At 44.5% G+C, this 19,412-nt stretch overlaps 1 protein-coding gene across 5 annotated transcripts in view; it reads left to right on the forward strand.

Moving 5' to 3' along the window:
• Positions 1–2,914: 2,914 nt before the first annotated feature.
• Positions 2,915–19,412, forward strand: part of LOC128845186 (neurabin-1-like) — a 72,264-nt gene continuing 55,766 nt past the window's right edge. The window contains exons 1-7 of one of the 5 annotated variants that reach the window (XM_054043573.1): positions 2,915–3,016; positions 3,912–5,798; positions 14,486–14,618; positions 15,492–15,612; positions 17,506–17,610; positions 17,832–17,952; positions 18,525–18,671. In XM_054043573.1, the coding sequence (XP_053899548.1) occupies positions 4,164–5,798; positions 14,486–14,618; positions 15,492–15,612; positions 17,506–17,610; positions 17,832–17,952; positions 18,525–18,671 (2,262 nt within the window). In that variant the 5' untranslated portion in view covers positions 2,915–3,016; positions 3,912–4,163. Of the gene's footprint in view, positions 3,017–3,079; positions 3,199–3,421; positions 3,514–3,911; positions 5,799–14,485; positions 14,619–15,491; positions 15,613–17,505; positions 17,611–17,831; positions 17,953–18,524; positions 18,672–19,412 lie in introns of those variants that run through there. The other 4 variants (XM_054043578.1, XM_054043574.1, XM_054043575.1 and 1 more) reach the window with 4 other exon arrangements.

The raw sequence follows: 19,412 nt of genomic DNA on the forward strand, positions 1-19,412 counted from the left end.
CCTGCGCAACTTGTTTGCTTCCATGAGGCATTGCAAATCCTTCCCAAAACACCCTGCGCTAGATGGTGGCAAGTTGCACAGTGGGATAGATACCCACTGTGATGTTGCACTCCATATAATTTTATGAAAATATGCTAATGAGTGTGAATATAATGTAACTGGAATATGCTTCATGCAAAAAGAACAGGAGTACTTGTGGCACCTTAGAGACTAACAAATTTATTAGAGCATAAGCTTTCGTGGACTACAGCCCACTTCATGCAAAAGGTCTCTTGTAAGGTATCATTACAAAGCTTATAATCTACTGAGTGTGGTCATCCTGTTTGTATAAATGTATCATTCTTGTATCTGAAACTAGAAATATGAAATATAACTCTGAGGTCCTATTGTAATTATGCAATTATGCCATTAATGATGGTTTGGAATCTTGATGGCTCCCATCAGCTAGGACAATAGGTTATGCAGGGTTCTGAAGACCCAAACTGGCAGAGAAAACAGGCTCAGAGGTAGTCTCAGCACATCAGGTGACAGTCCCAAGGGGGTCTCTGTGACCGAACCTGTCACACCCATGGTGCACTGCTCTCTGCATGAATGCAAGCCTTGGTAGTGAGGACATGCACTGCTTATACAAAGAGCATACTGTGGACATGCAAAAGTGATTTAATTACTGCGGCGGCTATACGTCAATGTAACTTTGGTCGATTTAATTTTGTACTGTAGACTTGTCCTTTAGTCTAGTTCTGGAGGCAGCCACATGGTGAAAAGCTGTATCATTTTTTGACATTGGCAATGTGTAAAAACAATGGAAGAGACTGTAAACTAATTTCCACTCTGCTTTATTATCAGAAGAAAAATTTTGAAGTTTAACATCTATTTAAATATTAAAGAAACATCATGTTTAAATATTTGTGTTATTTTTTACTGCTGCTAAACTATTATTAAAACAGATTAGAAATTGCTTTATGGTTTTAGGACTAAATCCTAGATATTCTGGGCATTGCAATGCCCACTAAAGCCAACAGGAAGTCAGCTGAGAAGTACTCATCTAATCAAAATTGTTCTGATGGAACAGTTTTTCATTGGAAAATGATGATTCAATGAAATCAAAATGTCCTGCAGGAATAAATAATAATATAATATAACATAATATACAGCTAATTATTGATAAGGATGAAATGAATGTTGTTCTGATTTCCAAAATTAACTTTTGGAATTCCCATTTCATGGGAATTTTGCATTTTTGTTCCAATTCAAAACCAAAAAACAAACAAAAAAGCAATTTCCCACAGAACAAGAATTCTGGGTTCTGACCAGCTCTATCAATCTTTCAGTATTGTCTCAGTCACTGATGCCAAGTGCTCTTTGATTCTTTAAAGACTCTTCTGGCTCCTTAGTGTGCTTTCATATGTGTCATATGTGAATGGCTATTCCAGGAAGCAGACAATAGGCCAGATTTTCCCATTAATTACATCCAGGCAACCAGGCTGAAGTCACTGGTGTTGCCTGGGTGTACTTGAAGAGAGAATTTGATATATGCAATATTATTTATGCGGAATGTCAGTTTCTATTGTCTAACAGTAGTAGCAGCCCCTCAGAGGCTGCAGCTCCTCCTACACTGTAATCCACAATATAGATAGCCTGCACAGAAGAGTAAAGGGGTGCTTTAAGCTCATTTACTTCCCTGTGCAGTCTCAGATATGTACAGCAAGCCATGATCTTGCCCAGAGAGTGAAGAAAGCTGTTATTAGCATATTTAACTCCGAGGAAATCAGCAACAGGTGTACACTTACCAGCCATGTATATTACAATATTATTCCAAACACAAAACGGCCCATTTTTGGTTTCTATGCCCTCAGTTAACTGTGTGCATAAGGTGGCTAGAAGTCTTTTCCTATTAAACCTCCCACTCCATTCCTTCCACTTTCATTCCATTCCTTCCATTCTCCTCTGAATAGGCTTGATTCAACTCTATTGAAGTTATTGAAGTCAATGGGGCCTACCTGTCTGATAATTATACAATATTTGGATTCTGATACTTACTTTTTCTATTTTTTGGTGTTTACAATTTTGCATATTCAAAAATCGTGAGATTTTAAAAAAATATTTTTTTCTTTGCCTTCTGATTCATTGTTCAACATTTTCCCTGCTGCAACCAGAAAGGCTGGATTTTTTTTTTTTTAAATGTAAGTTAAGATTGTCACATAACTTTGGGGGCTGGGACTTTCAGAAAAAAAACCAAATATCTCCAGAGTTGACAGCACTGTGTTTATTTGTAGGTAAACTGACTCTTTTTAGGTAAAACATTATTATTTGTGTTTAAAAAATGTTTTTTCTTCACTCCATGGCGGCGATCCTGCAAGGAGACACGTGCGTCTGTAGGGAGCAGTTTGCAGGATTGGGTCTCCTGTGTATCACAAAAAAACTTTTGGGGGCACAACCATCCCTTCCAACTCTGCCAAACAGCTCTAGTGTAGAAGTACCAATATATTTTTTGCGAGGGGGTCCGGAAATTTTATTTTAACATTTAGCGTTTTGAAATGGTTTTTGCTTCAGTTCAGGAATTACGGGGGAAATCCCGAGACGCGCTGATCACCTGGCCCCTGAGTTCAACAGGAGCTGAGTCTCATCAACCCCTCTCAGAAGCGGGCCCAGTGGAAATGGGAGCTACTGACTCCAGGAGCGGGCCCTATATCGGCTACTATAGGAGAGGAAACCATAGATCAGAGAGAATCCGCCTTAGGGCTGAGGGCTCCTCTCAGCAGCCGGGAGCAGAGTGACCTAGACACACGAGCGCTCTGCTACCCTTCCCCAGATGGTATCATCCCAACCAAGCCCTTATCCCAGCGTGGTATATCCCAGCGGAGGAGGAGCTTCTCTCGCCACCCCTCCTCCCCCCAATGTGGAGCGGAATAGGCTCGTGCTCGTCGCGCCAGTCTTTGTGTGGGAGCGCGCGGGCGCCACACACGGGGAGGAGGGGGCGCCGGGCAGAGTGAGTCGGACGGGCGTGATGCAGACGGTGAGTGGGGCGGGGAAAGGAGTTCGGGCTGCGGCTGTCTGGGGGTGGGTAACGATGGCGCTGTGCGTGCGGCCGCTGGGCGGCCGGGAGAGCTGAGGGGAGGGAGCCGGGCAGCACCCCCCGCCCCCAGCGGGGCTGGAAAGTTTGGGGTGAGGTGCTGGGAAGCGGGGATCGGTTCTCTGGTGAGCCCGGCTCCCGCCCCACGAGTCCCGGGGGCTCCTCGGGCTCCCAGCCCGGCAGGAGGCGGCTCCTCCTCCGGGGACTCGCTCTCCTGGGACGCTCCAACTCGGGGCCGAAACTTGTGGTTTTTTTCCCTTCCGGGCAGCGCGGGGCGCCCGGAGCCGCGAGGGGCGGGCGGGGGCGGGCCGGGCCGAGCAAGCTGCCCCCCAGGGCGCCGCGGGAGCGAGTCTGGGAGCGCGGCGCCCCTGGGACACCACGCCGCGGGGCCGGCGCACGGGAGGGGCCAGGCTGGCCGCAGCTGCTCAGACTGGAGCGGGGTGGGTTAGCCAGCGTGTCCCCCGGCAACCGGGGTGGGTGGGACAAGCACTGGGGCGGGTTGGCTTTGGCTGCCCCGTAGGACATGGGGTGGCCCGTGGGAGGCGAGTCCGTGCCGGCTGTGGAGGGCGTGGTGGGCCGTGGCACCCCCGGAGGGCATGGAGTGAGAGTGACACACTCACTGAGGGTTAGTCTGGCGCTGCACTTCAAGTTCTTCGTGGGCCGGGCAGGCAGACATGTAGAGAACTTGATCTGCTCTTTCCTTGCAGGGACGGGGAACACAATGGGCTTATTTCTTGCCCTTCCTCAGGGTGGGAAATTCCCTTTGAAGCCCTTTGAGACGCATGTCACATACTGGTGAGGTCCCAAGTAAATTAAATTATTCTTTCTCTCTCTGCAGATGGCTTTCTGGATACCATGATCAGCAGAGGATTTAATATCATATATATCCAGATATGTCCTGATCTCTCTCCCATAACTCATTTCAATGTGAGCATGGAAGAATAACCCAGCTAGAGGCTGCTTTTCAAGTCTTATCCTCTCCAAGCCACAATAGGATCATATCTAGGCAGTGTGGGGGTGGCAGAGGCTGTTGGTGCTGTGGATTTTCCTCCACATTCTTTGCCCAGAGTGAGGGTCTCTGTTTCTGACAATGATGAAAACTGAAGGCAAAGGGGAAAGGACTCTGAGAAGCGCTTCTCCACACAGAAATACTTATAAATCCGATTTCCATGCCATCAAATGCTCCTTCGATGGGGTAAACATCCCTGAAAATGCTTCCAACAAAGTGGGCCCCCAGCAGAAGCTGAACACCACCTCCAGTGGAGTGGGGAATGACCCACATAGCCGAGGCAGAGCTGCCACCTATGGCAACAGAGTACACAAGATCAAAAACATGTTTCTGCAGATGGGGGGCTCCTCTGCCACACCACCGTGTGAAAGCAGCTCCCCCACTGAGGCCAAGATCATCAGTAGGGCAGTACCAACTGATCTTGTACCTTCTCCCAGCAGTCCATCTTTCCACAGTGTCCAAAAAAATAACCTCCTTAATACCAGCCCCTGCTGCAGCCCCCTGGACTCACTGCCTGTGTCTTCCATGGGTGACAAAATCATCCGCAGCAAAGATGAAGGTGATTTGGATAAAGCTGCCTTGGCAGAAAAGTTTTCTGAGACCAGGAAACTTTTTGAGAGGAACATAAAGCAGCGGAGCTCAGTGGACAGATATTCTCCCAGCAAATGTGAAAGAAGTGAAGATAAGACGAGACGTGGTTCAGCCTCTCCTGACTGCAGCAGTGTGGTGGATCATTTTAATTTCAATATAGATGTGATCCCTCATATGGCCCTGGAAAGAGCTGAAAGTCAAGGCAATGATGAGCACAGGCAGCAGCATCTCAGTGGTGGCCCAAGATCCTCCTCTTTGAATGCAGGACCAATTTCTAGGCGGCTGGAAAGTTTTCTTGGTGACAGTGACACTGAAGAATCCAAAGAAATTTCCAAAAGTGAGGGTACCCCAAGTCAAGGGTATATACTCCCCTGTAGCTGGGAGTCACCTGCTGCTATTCAAGGATGCACAGAGGAGAGTCCATGCCCCAAAGAGCCTGTTTGTCTCAGTAGCAGCAGCAGGGTTGAGCTGAGTCAGTCACCTGAAGAAGTGCATACAAGGGAGCAAGTGGCTCCTGGGAGGGGCCAGCAGGATGTGAACAACACATCTGATGAGGCCAAGTGGTTAGGGGACAGTGCCCCCCCACAGATCTCCCAGGTAGAGATGGTTCGGGCTGAACTGGTTGCGGTGCAAAAAGAAACCTCAGGAAATAAAGAAGATACCTTGAGGAAAGATAGTGTCTTTCATGGGGAACAACCACTCAGGCACCAAACTGGGGAAGAGAACAATCATTCATTTGGAGGACTGGAAGAGGTAACAGTATGCAGTGAGCCCAGTCAGAAGGAAATAAGAGAGGGAGTGTCTCTGAAGGAGGTTCTTATCACACAGGTGCCGGACAATCTAGAACAGGAGGGAGACACTGAAGAGGAGGAGGAGCAGCATGTGGTGGAAAATCAGAGAGAGAAGTTCATTGCATTTTCTGTCAGTGCTTTTGGAATAGAGAATGCAGGTTTTGATGATGACCGGGATACAGAGTCTGAAAACCAGGGCCCTGAAGGTAAAGAAACATTGGAGGGGGAAGAGGAGTATACCTATGACAGTGATTATGAGGAGTTTCCTGGGCTATCTGAAGAGGAAGATCCTGAGCCGGACAGAAGAGTCAAGTTTTCAACTGCCCCTATCAAGGTAAAGTATGTCGTAATGATGTTTTGCTTTGTTTCTAAACATGTTCTTAACCATACAGGAAGTCCATTTTGATTATGCACCTTTCAGAACTTTTAAAATGGTGTTTATATTTCTTACTGTATTAGATTAAATTGCAAAATGAAGCAATATTGAATAGAGTTGTAAACAAGAATTACCACCTCTACAGTTCATTGCAAAATTCTTCAGGATTTCAACCCCCTCTCTACCTGGAGTCATCTAGCAAACCTGAGTTATTCCAGCTGTACTTTAAATGCAAGGGGTGTGTGTGATTATTTAGCATACTTGTCTCTATTAGATGATGATGATCAGGGGATACGGATTTCATCTATGTTATAGTCATGATTTTTACCGTGTTAGGGCTTGCTTTCCCTCCTTTTGAACTGCGGGACCTAAAAAGGGTCTAGTCTATGCTGTAATTCCTATAGTGGAGGACTCCATAGTTTCCCAACAGAGCTAAGACACAGTTGTGTGCTATCAACCTGTTAGTTAAAACTGTTCTAATCATGTTCCCAAACCTATTCTGCTGAAGTAGATGTTTGCAGGGCAGTAGCATGGTTCAGGTACAGAGTTAGTAATTGGCTTGATCCTAATTAAACTCTGGGACCGAACTGTGTTGTCTGTGAAGGAAAAATGATTTTTTTTTTTTTTTTACTTGAGATTTGTGTTAAGCTGTATTTGGATGGAAATTGGAATTCAATTAAAATGCACAAAAAGAGCATTTTAAAATTATGCATTAGTTAAATAAAACTACCTTAAATGTGTTGGATACATTAAAAAGGCATTTGTCAAAACCTGTTTTGCATTTAAAGCTGATTTATTAAACAGAGAGCGTATTATCTGAAGTTAGCAAATTGAACTGATTGTTTCTCATACACACTATGACTAAGGCCAGAAGGGACCACCAGATCATCTAGTCTGACCTCCTGTGTATCACAGGCCACCAACACCACGCACACCCTAAACTAAACAGCCAAAATTAGATCAAGGTTTTTCAACTCACAGAAGACTAGTCTATTATGTGCCACAGGCAGAGAATAGGAGGGGTTGAGGTGCACCAGTACCTGAGACCCTCGCAATGGCAGGGGAATGACGCAGTGTGATACACCCAGAAAATCCTGGCAAGCGATGCACACCCACATGCTGCAGAGCAGGGCAAAAAATCAAAATGTCACTGCTAGTCTGGCATGGAGAAAAATTTCTTCCCCAGCCCACATATGGTGCTCAGTTAGACCTTGAGCATGTGAGCAAGAACCAGCCAGCCAAGTACCCAAGAGAGAGAATGTTCTGTGCCACCTGTGAGCCCTGGCCCTCTCCCAATATCTCATCTTTAGCTGTGGCCATCCCTATGTCATGTCTGCTGCTCTTCCCCTCTTTTAGCTTTCTGGTGGCTGCAAGGAGAATAGCTTTACTATTTCCCCTCCTCCCCTCCCTCCAAAGCCTCAGTCTTGTTCTATAGCCTCTGGCTTGTAGATATCTGATAAATTTAAAGCATCTCAAAATGCATACTCTGGATGTTTTGAAGGGAGACATATTCGCTCTCTGTTCTACAGTCTCATCCCATTGCTTCCTGGTTGTTGGGTGGCGGGAGGGAGGGAGATGGGGAGGGGGTAGTCTTTGCTGCTTTATTGCTTGCCAGCTTCTCTTTTTGGGGAGGGGAAATAGCTTGAGTGCCTGGCTGTACTGTTGTTCAGAGTTTCTCAAGCAACAGTAGCATGAAACTGATCTTATTCTTATCACGTTTCATTGTGCGGTTCAGATCCCTGTGCTCAACACTGAAACCAACAAAATTCTGAGCAGCAGAAGAGGACTGCTGGGTGAGGACTTAAGAAGCCAACATTGCATTAGTTTACGGTGCATTTAAGCTTGGAGGGTTATCTTCTCAGCCAGGAGGGTTAGAGGTGTTTTTAAATAAAAGCATAGATTCTGCAGATACTGTCAGATAGGTAGTAGGAATCTTTCCCCTAGGTGAGTGGATTTTTCAAGCCCTACTGCTTTGTGGTGTCTGTGGAGATACAGGGTACTGAGCAAGTGACTTGTTTTTCCTCTGACATCGCAGAGGGTGGGTGGTATTGAGTGATTGCTCATCTGCTTTTAGGATGATGTTGAAGACCACCTGTTTGTTCTGTTATCTCTCCCGTTCAAAGTATTTGTGAAGCCACTAAGGAAGATCATGGGATGGTTTGAGTGGCAATGCCAGTATAATGATGACACTTAGCTCTACATCGCCTTATTGCACCTGCATGAAATAACATGTTTGCTTTTTCCCTATTTTTGATCAAGTTGGGTTATGGATAAGAGCTACTCAACCTGGAAAGTAGAGAGGTGGAAACAGATTCTGGTAATGGAAGTGGTAGTAGTAAAGGGCAGTCCTGGAAGCAGTATCTGTATGTCTTTTCAGGGGTTCACAGTTTTGAATCCTGCTGCAATCCTGGAGAGACTGAGGATTCCAAAAGATAACTGCAGTAGCTAAGAGTAGTCTTTCATCTTTGTTTGACAAGGAGGATGTGGTGTTTTCTGATGGATAACTTGAGTGAGTTTGAGTTTCGTGTGTGGCCTTTGTTTTTTTTCCTCTTGGTGTTCTGAGTTAGTCAGTTTAGATAATTTATTTTTACAACTAATCTACAGTTCTTATGTGATGGGTGCATTTTTAAACTTAAAAGATATATAAAATCTAATTAAGTTGCAGAATTCATAGGTGGTATACTCATTTTTTTTGTATCTGATTATTAATAATTTGAGAAATCAGTGAAAGTTCTTAATGTTTATATCTAGAAACAGACTGAAAAGTGAGCAAACAGGATTGAGTATTCAAAGTTATGAACAACTTAAGTCTTTTCTTAAAAATATTTAGGTTAACTTTCTTGAACTATATGAATAGCTGTGAATTAATACAGAATATACGTTATCACCTAACCTGTGTTACCTTAAAGACATCTAACTTGTTTTCCAGCGTGGGATTCATTTTTCTGAATGTGGTAAACTGCAATTAAAATGTTTAATTGTTTACATAAGGTATTTTTGATTTTAGAAGTTTCCATACCTACTTTTTAAAATCCTGTTTTGGTTCTAACCATATCAGAGGACCTTGTCTTCCAGTGAGATCTTAACAGGCTGGAAAGAAAAATTTTAATCTGACACGTGCTGTGTTAACACTTCAGCATTTGTTGTTTGAAGCCTGAGAAGTTTCATTTTTTGGCAGTGGAATGTCCATTCTTCTCACAAATGCTTTGACTTCAGTCCTCTTTGTACCTCCTCGTATGATCCTTTTGGACAACGTTAGACTTGATCCTTGGCCCCTTTGAACCTGATACACTGCATCCTTTATTCTTGTCAGTACTATATAAAATCCTTCCTAACTTTTTATTTTAAGAGAGTGTCAAAACAAATAATCAAGTTAAGACAGGTGTTTGGTGTTCCAGATTATGTTCAGAGAGTCTCTTAAAGTTGATTAAGGGATTTGCTGAAATGGGGGTAAGGGGATGCAATTAGAATAGGGCTACGATTTCTTGGCCGGTAGAATACAAAGTAAGAAATACTTAAGTCATTATTTCCAAGACTGTGTGTCTAAATATTACAAAACTGGTCATTTTCTACATGGATGTAATTAGGGTTTTGGTAAATCAATGTGCTAGGGAGGAGGGCTGGAGTTGCTGGTTGAAGGGGCTGACTCGAGAAACCTTACCTGCAGTGATTCCCTCTGCTTTGCTCTCTACTACCACAAACATTTTTTCCCAGTCATCCTCCTTGGTGTGAGCAGTCTCTTCCTGCTGCTTTCTCTTCCTTACCCTAGAAGCAGCAGTGGATGATAGTATGTGCTTTCATCAGATGCCTGGGACTTTTGGCACAAAGCTGACCCCAGAGTCTATGCTATGGTGGCTGCTGACAGTAGGTGGGATGAGAGCTTGCTGCCTTGTCTGGGAAAGGGTGTATATCCATTGAAACAGCCATAGAGGAGCATAACATAGTGGGGGGGAAAAGCCAATTTGAAGTAGAAATGTCAAGAATTGGGTTGGCATGGAATCTGGGTCTTGTACTTAGGAAGTGGCACAGATGTTCTGATCAGTCCTAAAAGCGCCTTTTTCTCAATGTTTCAGTGTGGTAACTTAGGGCATATCTACATGTACAGCGCTGCAGTGGCACAGCTGCGTTGATCCAGCTGCAGTGTGTCTGGTGAAGATGCTCTATGCTGATGGGAAAGAGCTCTCCTGTGGGCATAATAAAACCAACTCTGCAAGCAACGGAAGCTCTCCCATTGACATAGCACTGTCTAGAATGGCGCGTATGTTGGGGTAATAGAAGTAGTGTCTAAGCTGTGGCACATAAGCCACTTTTGGCACTTCAGGGCAACTGTTAGTTCTGGGGGAATTCTGTGCCCTGCGCAATGCAAAATTTGCACAGAAATTAATATTATGCACAGAATTTCCTTCTCTCCCAGCCCACCTCACCCCCCCTCCCCACCCCCGAAATAGGCTGCAGAGCTGCTGGCTGTCACCAGGGGGCACTGGACCTGGACCCACAGAGCTTCGCTCTCAAAGAGAGGAGAGGGGAAGGGTTCCCAACAGCTGTAGTTCCCAGCACACCCTGAAGGAAGGAGGAGGCTTACAGGAAACTGTACAAGCGTGGGACCTAGCATCAGGCTGTTTCTCCTTGTGGATCACTGGCTCTGGGGGAGAAAGGGGTGCGAGGGTCTGGCCTGGGGAGGTCCCACAGTTGGATGGGAGGGGGACCGTGTGGGTGTCTGGGCTGGGGGGCGCCTCACGGCTGGGCTCTGGGGAGTAGGGAGTGTCTGGGTTGGGGGGGTGCCCTGTGGTTGGGTTCTGGGGGTAGGGGACACATGCGAGTGTCTGGGCTGGGGGGGGTGCCCTGTGGTTGGGTTCTGGGGGTAGGGGACACGTGCGAGTGTCTGGGCTGGGGGGGGGTGCCCCGTGGTTGGGTTCTGGGGGTAGGGGACACATGTGAGTGTCTGGGCTGGGGTGTGCCCTGCGGCTGGGCTCTGGGGGAGGGGGTGCGTGCAAGTGTCTGGGCTGGAGGGATGCCCTATGGCTGAGCTCTAGGGGGAATGGTTGTGGGTTTCTGGGCTGGGGGGTGCCCGGTGGCTGGGCTCTGGGGGATAGGGAGCCGAGAAACAGGAACTGGGTTATCATAGGGGTTTCCTTAACTCTACTCCTGGAGGAATTTTTTTGTTTCTGTTGTTAGACATAGTTGCTGAAACGTATTTTGAAAAAAATTACCAAAATAATTGAAACGGTCATGATTATAAAGTATTATTTTGACAAAATTGGCAGAATTTTTATTTTTTGGTGCAGAATTCCCCCAGGAGTAAGCTGTGTTAAGAAGAAAACCTAATATTTGATTATTAATTGAAAAAGTTACCTGAGCCATGACCAATTAAAAAATGGAACCGTTTAAACTAGCCATATAATTATGGTACACTCCCTCCCCTGTAATCCCAAAAGTAGCACTGGTTGAGCTGGGAGTTCCCTGAGCATTCCTGCTGCCCATCAGCTCCTGTGCTAGACATCTTCTGAATTGCAGGAAGGGAGGAGCAAGTATCGCTGGTTGCTCCCTTGTTAAGTTCCCTTCTGGGATGTGGGAATCCTAGGAAGAGCAGGATAAGAGCCTGACTGATTCTGCCTGAGCCTAAGGGAGTACTCCACAGCAGCCGATGAGGGGGTAGAAAGAGAAGATGAGAAATAGCAACTAGTTCTAGTTCACTACTTCCTCATTCCCAGTGTAGGCCAAGCCTACTGTGATTTATTTTTCTTTTTTCTATCCCACTCTTCTTCACTGCTTCTGGCCAGTCATTTTAGTGCCTTTTCCCCTACCTGAGTGATATAGCTAGACAGAGCCCAGAATCCACACTGGTGGAAACAAACACACAGGAAAACAAGTTTAGTGTCACTAATTTTTGTCTTTGGACCAATATTGATGTAATCTACCTTTGGACTAAAGGCATAGAAGTGGCTAGAACTTGGCAGTGCAGTATAGGCTTGGCAGGATTAGATTTAACTCAGTAGATGTTCCTAAAGGTTGATTTCAGCGGACACGCTGAAATCAATGAAAAAAATCCATTGTTAACAGTAAGAACAGCTTCCCCAACACACCTTGCGCCTGCAGCGATTGGGTGTCACCAGTCCTGTGCAGGGAGCCCTCTGCAACCTCCCCCGTCACTGGAGTGATAGAGCGAGGCCAGTGACACCCAATCCTTGCAGGCACAAGGTGTGGAGAAGACTGTGGTCTTGGCAAGCAGAGCAGAGACCCCCCCCAACCCCCCGGCCAGGACTTGGAGGAGGATGAGCCCTCAGCTGCAGGAGATGCCACTCTGCTCCTGAATGGCTCCATCCCCAGGCAGAAGCCATTCAGCAACAGGCTTGTTGGTAGGGTGACCAGACGTCCCGATTTTTGCTTCTTTGTCCCGTGTCCCGACCGATGTTTGGTCGGGACACTGGACAAAAAAGAAATGTTGCGCTCCACCCCCCCCCCACCCCGCCCTGGCTCCACTCCACCTTCCCCCATTGGCTCCCTCCCCAAATCCTCGCCCTGGCCCCGCCTCTTCCCCAACCACGCAGCATTCCTCCTCCCTCCCAGGCTTGCAGCATGGCAGCGCAAGCCTGGGAGGGAGGGGATGGCGGCGGTGCCTGGATCTTGGAACTGGTGAGTCAGCTCCGGCACCCGGGCACCCGGCGGACAAAGGGGGGCTGGCAAGGGAGGGAGACGGGGCTCAGCTTTGAGCCCCCTGCCGTGACAGAGGGCTCCTGCCCGGGCCGCTGCACCCGGGGCCGGGAGCGCAGCCTGGAGGCTGCTGCAGCCCGCGGGATAGTGCGGTGGGTCCGGGTGGGGGCAGCGTGGAGCGGGCAGGGGCCTGTTGGGCGCTGTGGGCCGAATCCCTGCTGCTGCCAGGGAGCTCTGCGCCTCTCCCTCCGGCTCACGGCTGTGGCTCCTTCCCGGTGGGAGGGAGAGTAGGCGCGGGGGGACGCGCGCCGCATGTGGCCGGGGCAGTGGGAGGCGTGTCCTGCCGGGAAGGAGCCGCAGCCGCGAGCGGGCGGCAGAGGTGCGGGGCTCCCTGGCAGCAGTGGGGATTCGGCCCCTGCCACCCACCTGGCTCCTGCCTGCTCCACGCTGCCCCCGCCCGGATCCACCGCGTGCCGCATATGCCCGTGGGGGGCAGGAAGCTCCGTGGAGAGGGCAGCATGCAGGGCCGGGGCCTGCTAATGCCCCCGGCCCCTTTTAAACGCCTTTTTTTTTTTTTTTTCCTCCGCCTTCCCTTTTTTCCCCTCTCCCTCCCCCCCCCCCCCCCCCGATATTTTGGACTGCTGATCTGGTCACCCTACTTGTTGTCCTCCTTGTTGTCCTGGTTGGGTTTCTCTGCTCTGCCTCACCAAGACTGCAGCCTCCCCCACACTTTGTGCCTGCAAGGATTGTGTGTCACTGGCCCCACAGCCATGCAGGGAGCCCTCTGCAGCTCTGCTGTCATGGCCTTACTCAGGGCCGTCCGTAGCCATTTTGATGCCCTGCGCAATTCCCTTGCTGCACTTCCCGCCGCCGGTGAATGCAGACCTGACCCTGCTGCAGTCCTCAGGGGAGTGGGGGCAAGGCTGGGGAAGAGCAGGGGTGGGAAGAGGTGGGGCGGAGCAGGGGTGGGGGCCATGGGGAAGAGGCAGAGCAGGAGCTGGAGGAGCACGGAGCTACATAGGGCACCAGGAAATTTGAGCTGCATACTTTGCGTATGAGTAGGGACAGCCCTGGCCTTACTCACCATCCAGGAATGTGGGTGCCCTTGGGCAGGAACTGTTTCAGCAGCGGGGTGGCCTCCCCTGCTGCTGGGGACTTGTCCTCTCCCAAACCTTATACCTTGATTTTATTTATTTTTTCAGCATAAAACTATATATTTAAGCATTAACATTTTAATTCATTGTAAATAAAAACCACTGTCGATATAGTATTTATTTCTTCTCCTTTGTGGTCTGCCATCTTAGTTATAGAATATCAGGGTTGGAAGGGTCCTCAGGAGGTCATCTAGTCCAAATCCCTGCTCAAAGGGGGACCAATCCCCAGACAGATTTTTGCCCCAGATCCCTCAGTGGCCCCCTCAAGGATTGAACTCACAACCCTGGGTTTAGCAGGCCAATGCTCAAACCACTGAGCTATCCCTCCCCCCATGGTTATTCATTAGTGTTTATTATTACCACTTTATTTTTAACAAATATTCAACTGCAGTGATTACTAAATATAGTAATGTATGTAACATGGTATTTCCTTTTTCTGGGAGACAGTTTGAATCTCTTGCAAAATCAAACTGCATCTGTTCATAGCACAAAGTGATTGGCAGATTATGCTCTATTTTTTTTTATAGCGATCTTATAAAGGCTCTATAATAGCATTTCCTAGTTATCTAAGAAGAGAGAAGTATGCCTCCATGAGTTCTGGTGCATATTTGTTTCATATCCAAGTAAAAAGGTGCTGAAGTATTTGGCTTGACACTTATAAATATTATCCCCTCTGAAACTATCCTATATATGTGATTTGAAAACGAAATCCTGCAACCTCTTTATTATTGCTCAGATAAGTTGAGTGTGTAGGACAATGAAATAGTTAGGTTTGCTTTCTTTCTGATATTCATGTTTGAGTCAAAACTGCACTAAAATAAGATCTCTTGTCTTTCTAAGGTTTTCAGCACTTACTCAAATGAAGTTTATGATAGACGTAATGAAGAGGTTGACCCTGTGGCAGCATCAGCAGAGTATGAACTAGAGAAGAGGGTGGAAAAAATGGAAGTGTTTCCTGTGGAAATTGAAAAAGGTGCAAGTTAAATGTCAAATAATTGCTTGTGAAAATGATTTTTCTTATATAGGCTGAAGCTATTTGAAGATGTATTTCTACTGTGTTTAGGCCTCGATCTTTGAAGGACCTGCGCACATGTTTTACTTTACATCAGAATAGTTTCACTGAATTAAGTATTTATTGTAAATTGTTGTCGCTCAGTTACAGTCCAATTGAAGTATGACAATTTACACCAGTCTGAGGATCTGGCCCATAATGCATAAAGTACATAAGTGTTTGTAAAATGGAAACCATTAGTAGCTCAAACCCCTAAAACTTTAGAATTCAATCCAAAGTTATCAGATACTACAGTGTGGGGGCTTCCGAAGTTGGGCGCCTAGATAGAATAGTAACATTAAACTCTTCACAATACACAGACTTTCATAATGGGGATGTAAAGCTTTTGCTGATCTGGATCATTTTAATTAAGTACACCTCTACCCTGATATAACGCTGTCCTCGGGAGCCAAAAAAATCTTACCGTGTTATAGGTGAAACTGCGTTATATCAAACTTGCTTTGATCCGCCGGAGTGCGCAGTCCTGCCCCCACTCCCCGGAGCACTGCTTTCCCGCGTTATATCCAAATTCGTGTTATATCAGGTCGCATTATATCGGGGTAGAGGTGTATGATTTTGTATTAGTCTGTTGGGTTGTAATCTTACTGGAAACAGGCAGTCTGAGGTATCTTTATGTTGCAAATATTACTAACGAGAAGACACAACAAGCCAGTGAGCATGTTAGATGAAGACAAGGAATAGCACATGTGCATTTTCATTGATGACTATAATAATTTATGAAAACTACCTTTTAAAATGTGTTGTGGCTAATGTTAGAATTTTTGAGTCCCATAGGTGACAGTGGCCTAGGCATTAGTATTATTGGAATGGGTGTTGGTGCAGATCAGGGACTGGAAAAACTGGGAATTTTTGTAAAAACAATAACTGAAGGTGGAGCTGCTCAAAGAGATGGACGGTGAGTTTTCATTCAAGTTGCTCATACCATTTTGCTAACTAACTGATTTTGCAAAAATGATTTACACTCAAGGACTCTTCAGTAAAATATATATAAAATGTAATATAGTAATTCTCTCTTTTTTAGATGTACAGCGTATGAATTGTAGAAACCCGGAATGCAAAAAACTGATAGTATTATGCTCTTAAAATATTATGACATTTAATCAGATAACTAACTGCAATTTTCATTGAATTTAACTTCTCAAATCTTCTTATAAATTATTCTAATCCCAAAGTACAGGAGGCCATAATACAGTACAGCATATTTTAATATCAGACATCTCCGATTTCTTCATCTTCCATTGTTTTGGTATTCAGTTAAGCATGAAAAAGCCTTCGTAGACATATCAAGTTAAATATCAAAACTCTAAACATGTTCTACCTGTTAGCTAGTGTAAATCAGCACAATGGTTTTGACTTAAGTGGCATTAGACTGATTTACACCAGCTGCAAATCTCACCCTTTATCTTCCATCTTGTACACAATTACTCTAAGGGCAGGTCTACATTAACCCCCCAATTCGAACAAAGGTACGTAACTTCAGCTACGTGAATAATGTAGCTGAAGTTCGAAGTACCTTAGTTCGAACCTACCTCGGTCCAGACGCGGCAGGCAGGCTCCCCCGTCGACTTCGCGGTACTCCTCTCGCCGAGCTGGAGTACCGCAATCGACGGCGAGCACTTCCGGGTTCGACTTATCTCGTCCAGACAAGACGCGATAAGTCGAACCCAGAAGTTCGATTTGCTTGCCGCCGAACTACCAGGTAGTGTAGACCTACCCTAAGAAAAAGAAGAGAAATAAATGGTTTCAGGCGTAAGCCAGTCACTGATTATCTGATTAGGAAGAACCTTCCCTTATGGTAAGATTGTTCAATACTTATCCATAAAAGGGTTTCTTACACCTTCCTTTTTAGGCATTTGATGTAGGTTGCTGACAGAGCATAATAGACTAGATAGACCATTGGCTTGATACAGTTTGCTAATTCCTATGTCTAGTGTTGCAAAAGTTAATATTTGATTAACTTCATTTTGGACTTTTTTTTTTTCCCAAGTCATGTGACTTAAACTGTGAATGTATCAGTAAACATACCTATGAAGTCTACTCCAAAATAAGGAAAACTAAATCTAGATTCCTCTGTTCACCAAGATAGTGGTTGGCTTTAGGTAAGGGCATTTGCAGGGCATTTTTGTCCACCTATGCCACTTACTTTACTGGCAATGCCTGTGGAAAAAGGTGGCCATTTATTTTTCTTGGCTTACCCACCCCTGCATGGTGACACCTTTCGACTAATGCATTGATCTAGAAGCCGTGATCTTTTTACCTCTTGAAAAGACTATAATTTAATATGCTTGTGATACAGTTATGTCTTCCGAGGTAGGAATATTTTATTTATGAATTCATGTGACTATCTGATTGCTTCAACTTTCTTTTCTGCTTTTTAGTAACTATATATCTCAGATTCCCAAACAGTTATCACCTTTACAAGGCACAAGTTAGGTTTGCCTAGCAGCAATGAAAACACTTGCAGTATATGCAAGTACAAAACATTCCCACAAGAATAATGTTGACAACTCAAAACGCCAGTAAGAATGTAAATTGCTGAAAATATCAAGGCAAATATAAAACAAATTAAAATAGATTAACTTCATAGGAGTCAAGGGACAGGAGATCAGTGTTTTAGTTGTTAACCTTCTGGGGCTCAACAAATTGTCAAATTAAATACTGCAGAATTGAAAGGGATATTCATCAAATAGAATTAATAATAATTTCAGTTTACACTGTGCAGATAATTTGTTAAACCAAAATCTTTTTGTCAGCTTTATTGCTAAAGATTAAATGATTTGTCTTGCAGAATCCAAGTAAATGATCAGATTGTTGAGGTTGATGGTATAAGTTTAGTAGGAGTAACTCAGCTTTTTGCAGCCACTGTGCTAAAAAACACCAAAGGCAGTGTGAGGTATGTGTTTCTTTATATATACATATTTTATAATTTAAAAACTACTTGGGAATATATTGTTCATTAACAAAGATGAAGGGAAAGAAGCAGCAAATTGTGTAAAATGTTTTTATATAAATTTAATATATGTAGTCACCAAAGACAACAGGGTAACAGGCTACCATATATTAAACATACACTTGCCCTGTACTACCTTTTAATTGGTTTTTTTTTTCTTATAGGTTTCTAATTGGAAGAGAGAAACCTGGGACTCAGAGTGAAGTAGCTCGTCTTATCAGTGAGACATTAGAGCAAGAGAGATGCCTATATGAGCAGCACTATGCCAATGATGATACAGAACAGGTATAGCTACCAATAAAATAGCTATATAGTATATAAAGTAATTTTGTATTTTTAATCATGACTTGGAAATATTTTACAAAAAATGGACTAAAGATGTTTTGAACCAGACAACCAAGGGATAAAAGTGAAAAGGTGCAACTTGATTAAAAATGAGAATAGTAACATATAAACTTTGAAATATCACTCCATATAATAATGTTACTTAATACATTCCCAACAGGCCTCAGGTTGGTATCCTATCTGAGCAGGACACAGTCTTCTAGGAGAAAACTTCAAGGGAACCTGAAGAGAGGAAGTTAATTTTAAAAATCAACTGTCATTTGGGATAGTTGTTTCTTGCCCTTTCTGTTTAGGGAATTTTTATATAAAATGTTTGCAGATTACCTTAACAGTACATTATAAGTATAAGTTGCTCAACCAACAAGAGAGAGAGGACAATTGCTAGTCAACAGAAGTGATGTAATTATGATTTTGGGTTATTTGAAGACTGTATGTTTCAGAAAATAAAGTTTAGCCATTAAAGAAAGGTCTGTGGTTTACTTCAGTAAAGTAATGTTTTTATATCTTGTTAGGATGATGATTATGATGATGATGATGCTTTTGAGTCACATTTACATGGAAAGTCTGTGGAAGTCTTTTATCTTCCTGAAAATGAAAATGAAGATATGAATTTGCCACTGGATATGGATTCAGCACAGTTTCTTCTTAAATTTAAAGAGGTACAATAACATAACCTAAGTTTCTTACAAATCTTATGTGGTGTGCCGAAGAGCATCTGGGTCTTCTAAAGTTGGTATGAATCTCCTTTGTGCCCTGTCTCATCATATTCTTCTTTTTCCTCTGACAAAAAAGGCCTCTTGTAAATGACCTTTCAAATTTGGGGATTTTGTCAAAATTGACATACATAAAATTCAAAATAAATGTTTCAGAAGCTTAAAAAAAAGAACCTGACAGAGCATTGGATCAAAAGGTGTTGACTATCAGAAATTATAGGGCTTTGTTTATACTGCCTTCCCAGTGTACCATGGTCCCAGCTTCAGCTGATAAAAGTAAAAATAAATCTCATACTTATTTTCACATATTCCAGACATAGGAGTAACCATCTTCTTTGGCTTGATTTTTCTGTCTACCCCATCAGTGTAGTGTGGGAATTGTTAAAAGGATATATGAGGCAAATCTAGGAATATTCTTCCTATACTCTAAACAAAAATTGAGGGTATCTGAACTATAGTCCTTTCCCATAACGTGATTAACACGCTGTTTTGTAAGCAAGTATGTGCAAAGTTGATTTTTGCAGACTGCTTTTTGGGCAAAATATGCTCTGCATAAGAGCTATGCCACCCCGTGGTGGCAGTGGTGGATGCTTCTCCCTACTTGCTTCAAATACTTTCTAATGAGGATTGGATTTATTAGAGGCTTTATGAAGCTGATTTTCTTGGTGATACTGAGGGAGTCTGGAT

This window comes from Malaclemys terrapin, chromosome 11, assembly GCF_027887155.1.
Source record: "Malaclemys terrapin pileata isolate rMalTer1 chromosome 11, rMalTer1.hap1, whole genome shotgun sequence".
In the NCBI taxonomy this organism is placed as follows: domain Eukaryota; kingdom Metazoa; phylum Chordata; order Testudines; family Emydidae; genus Malaclemys; species Malaclemys terrapin.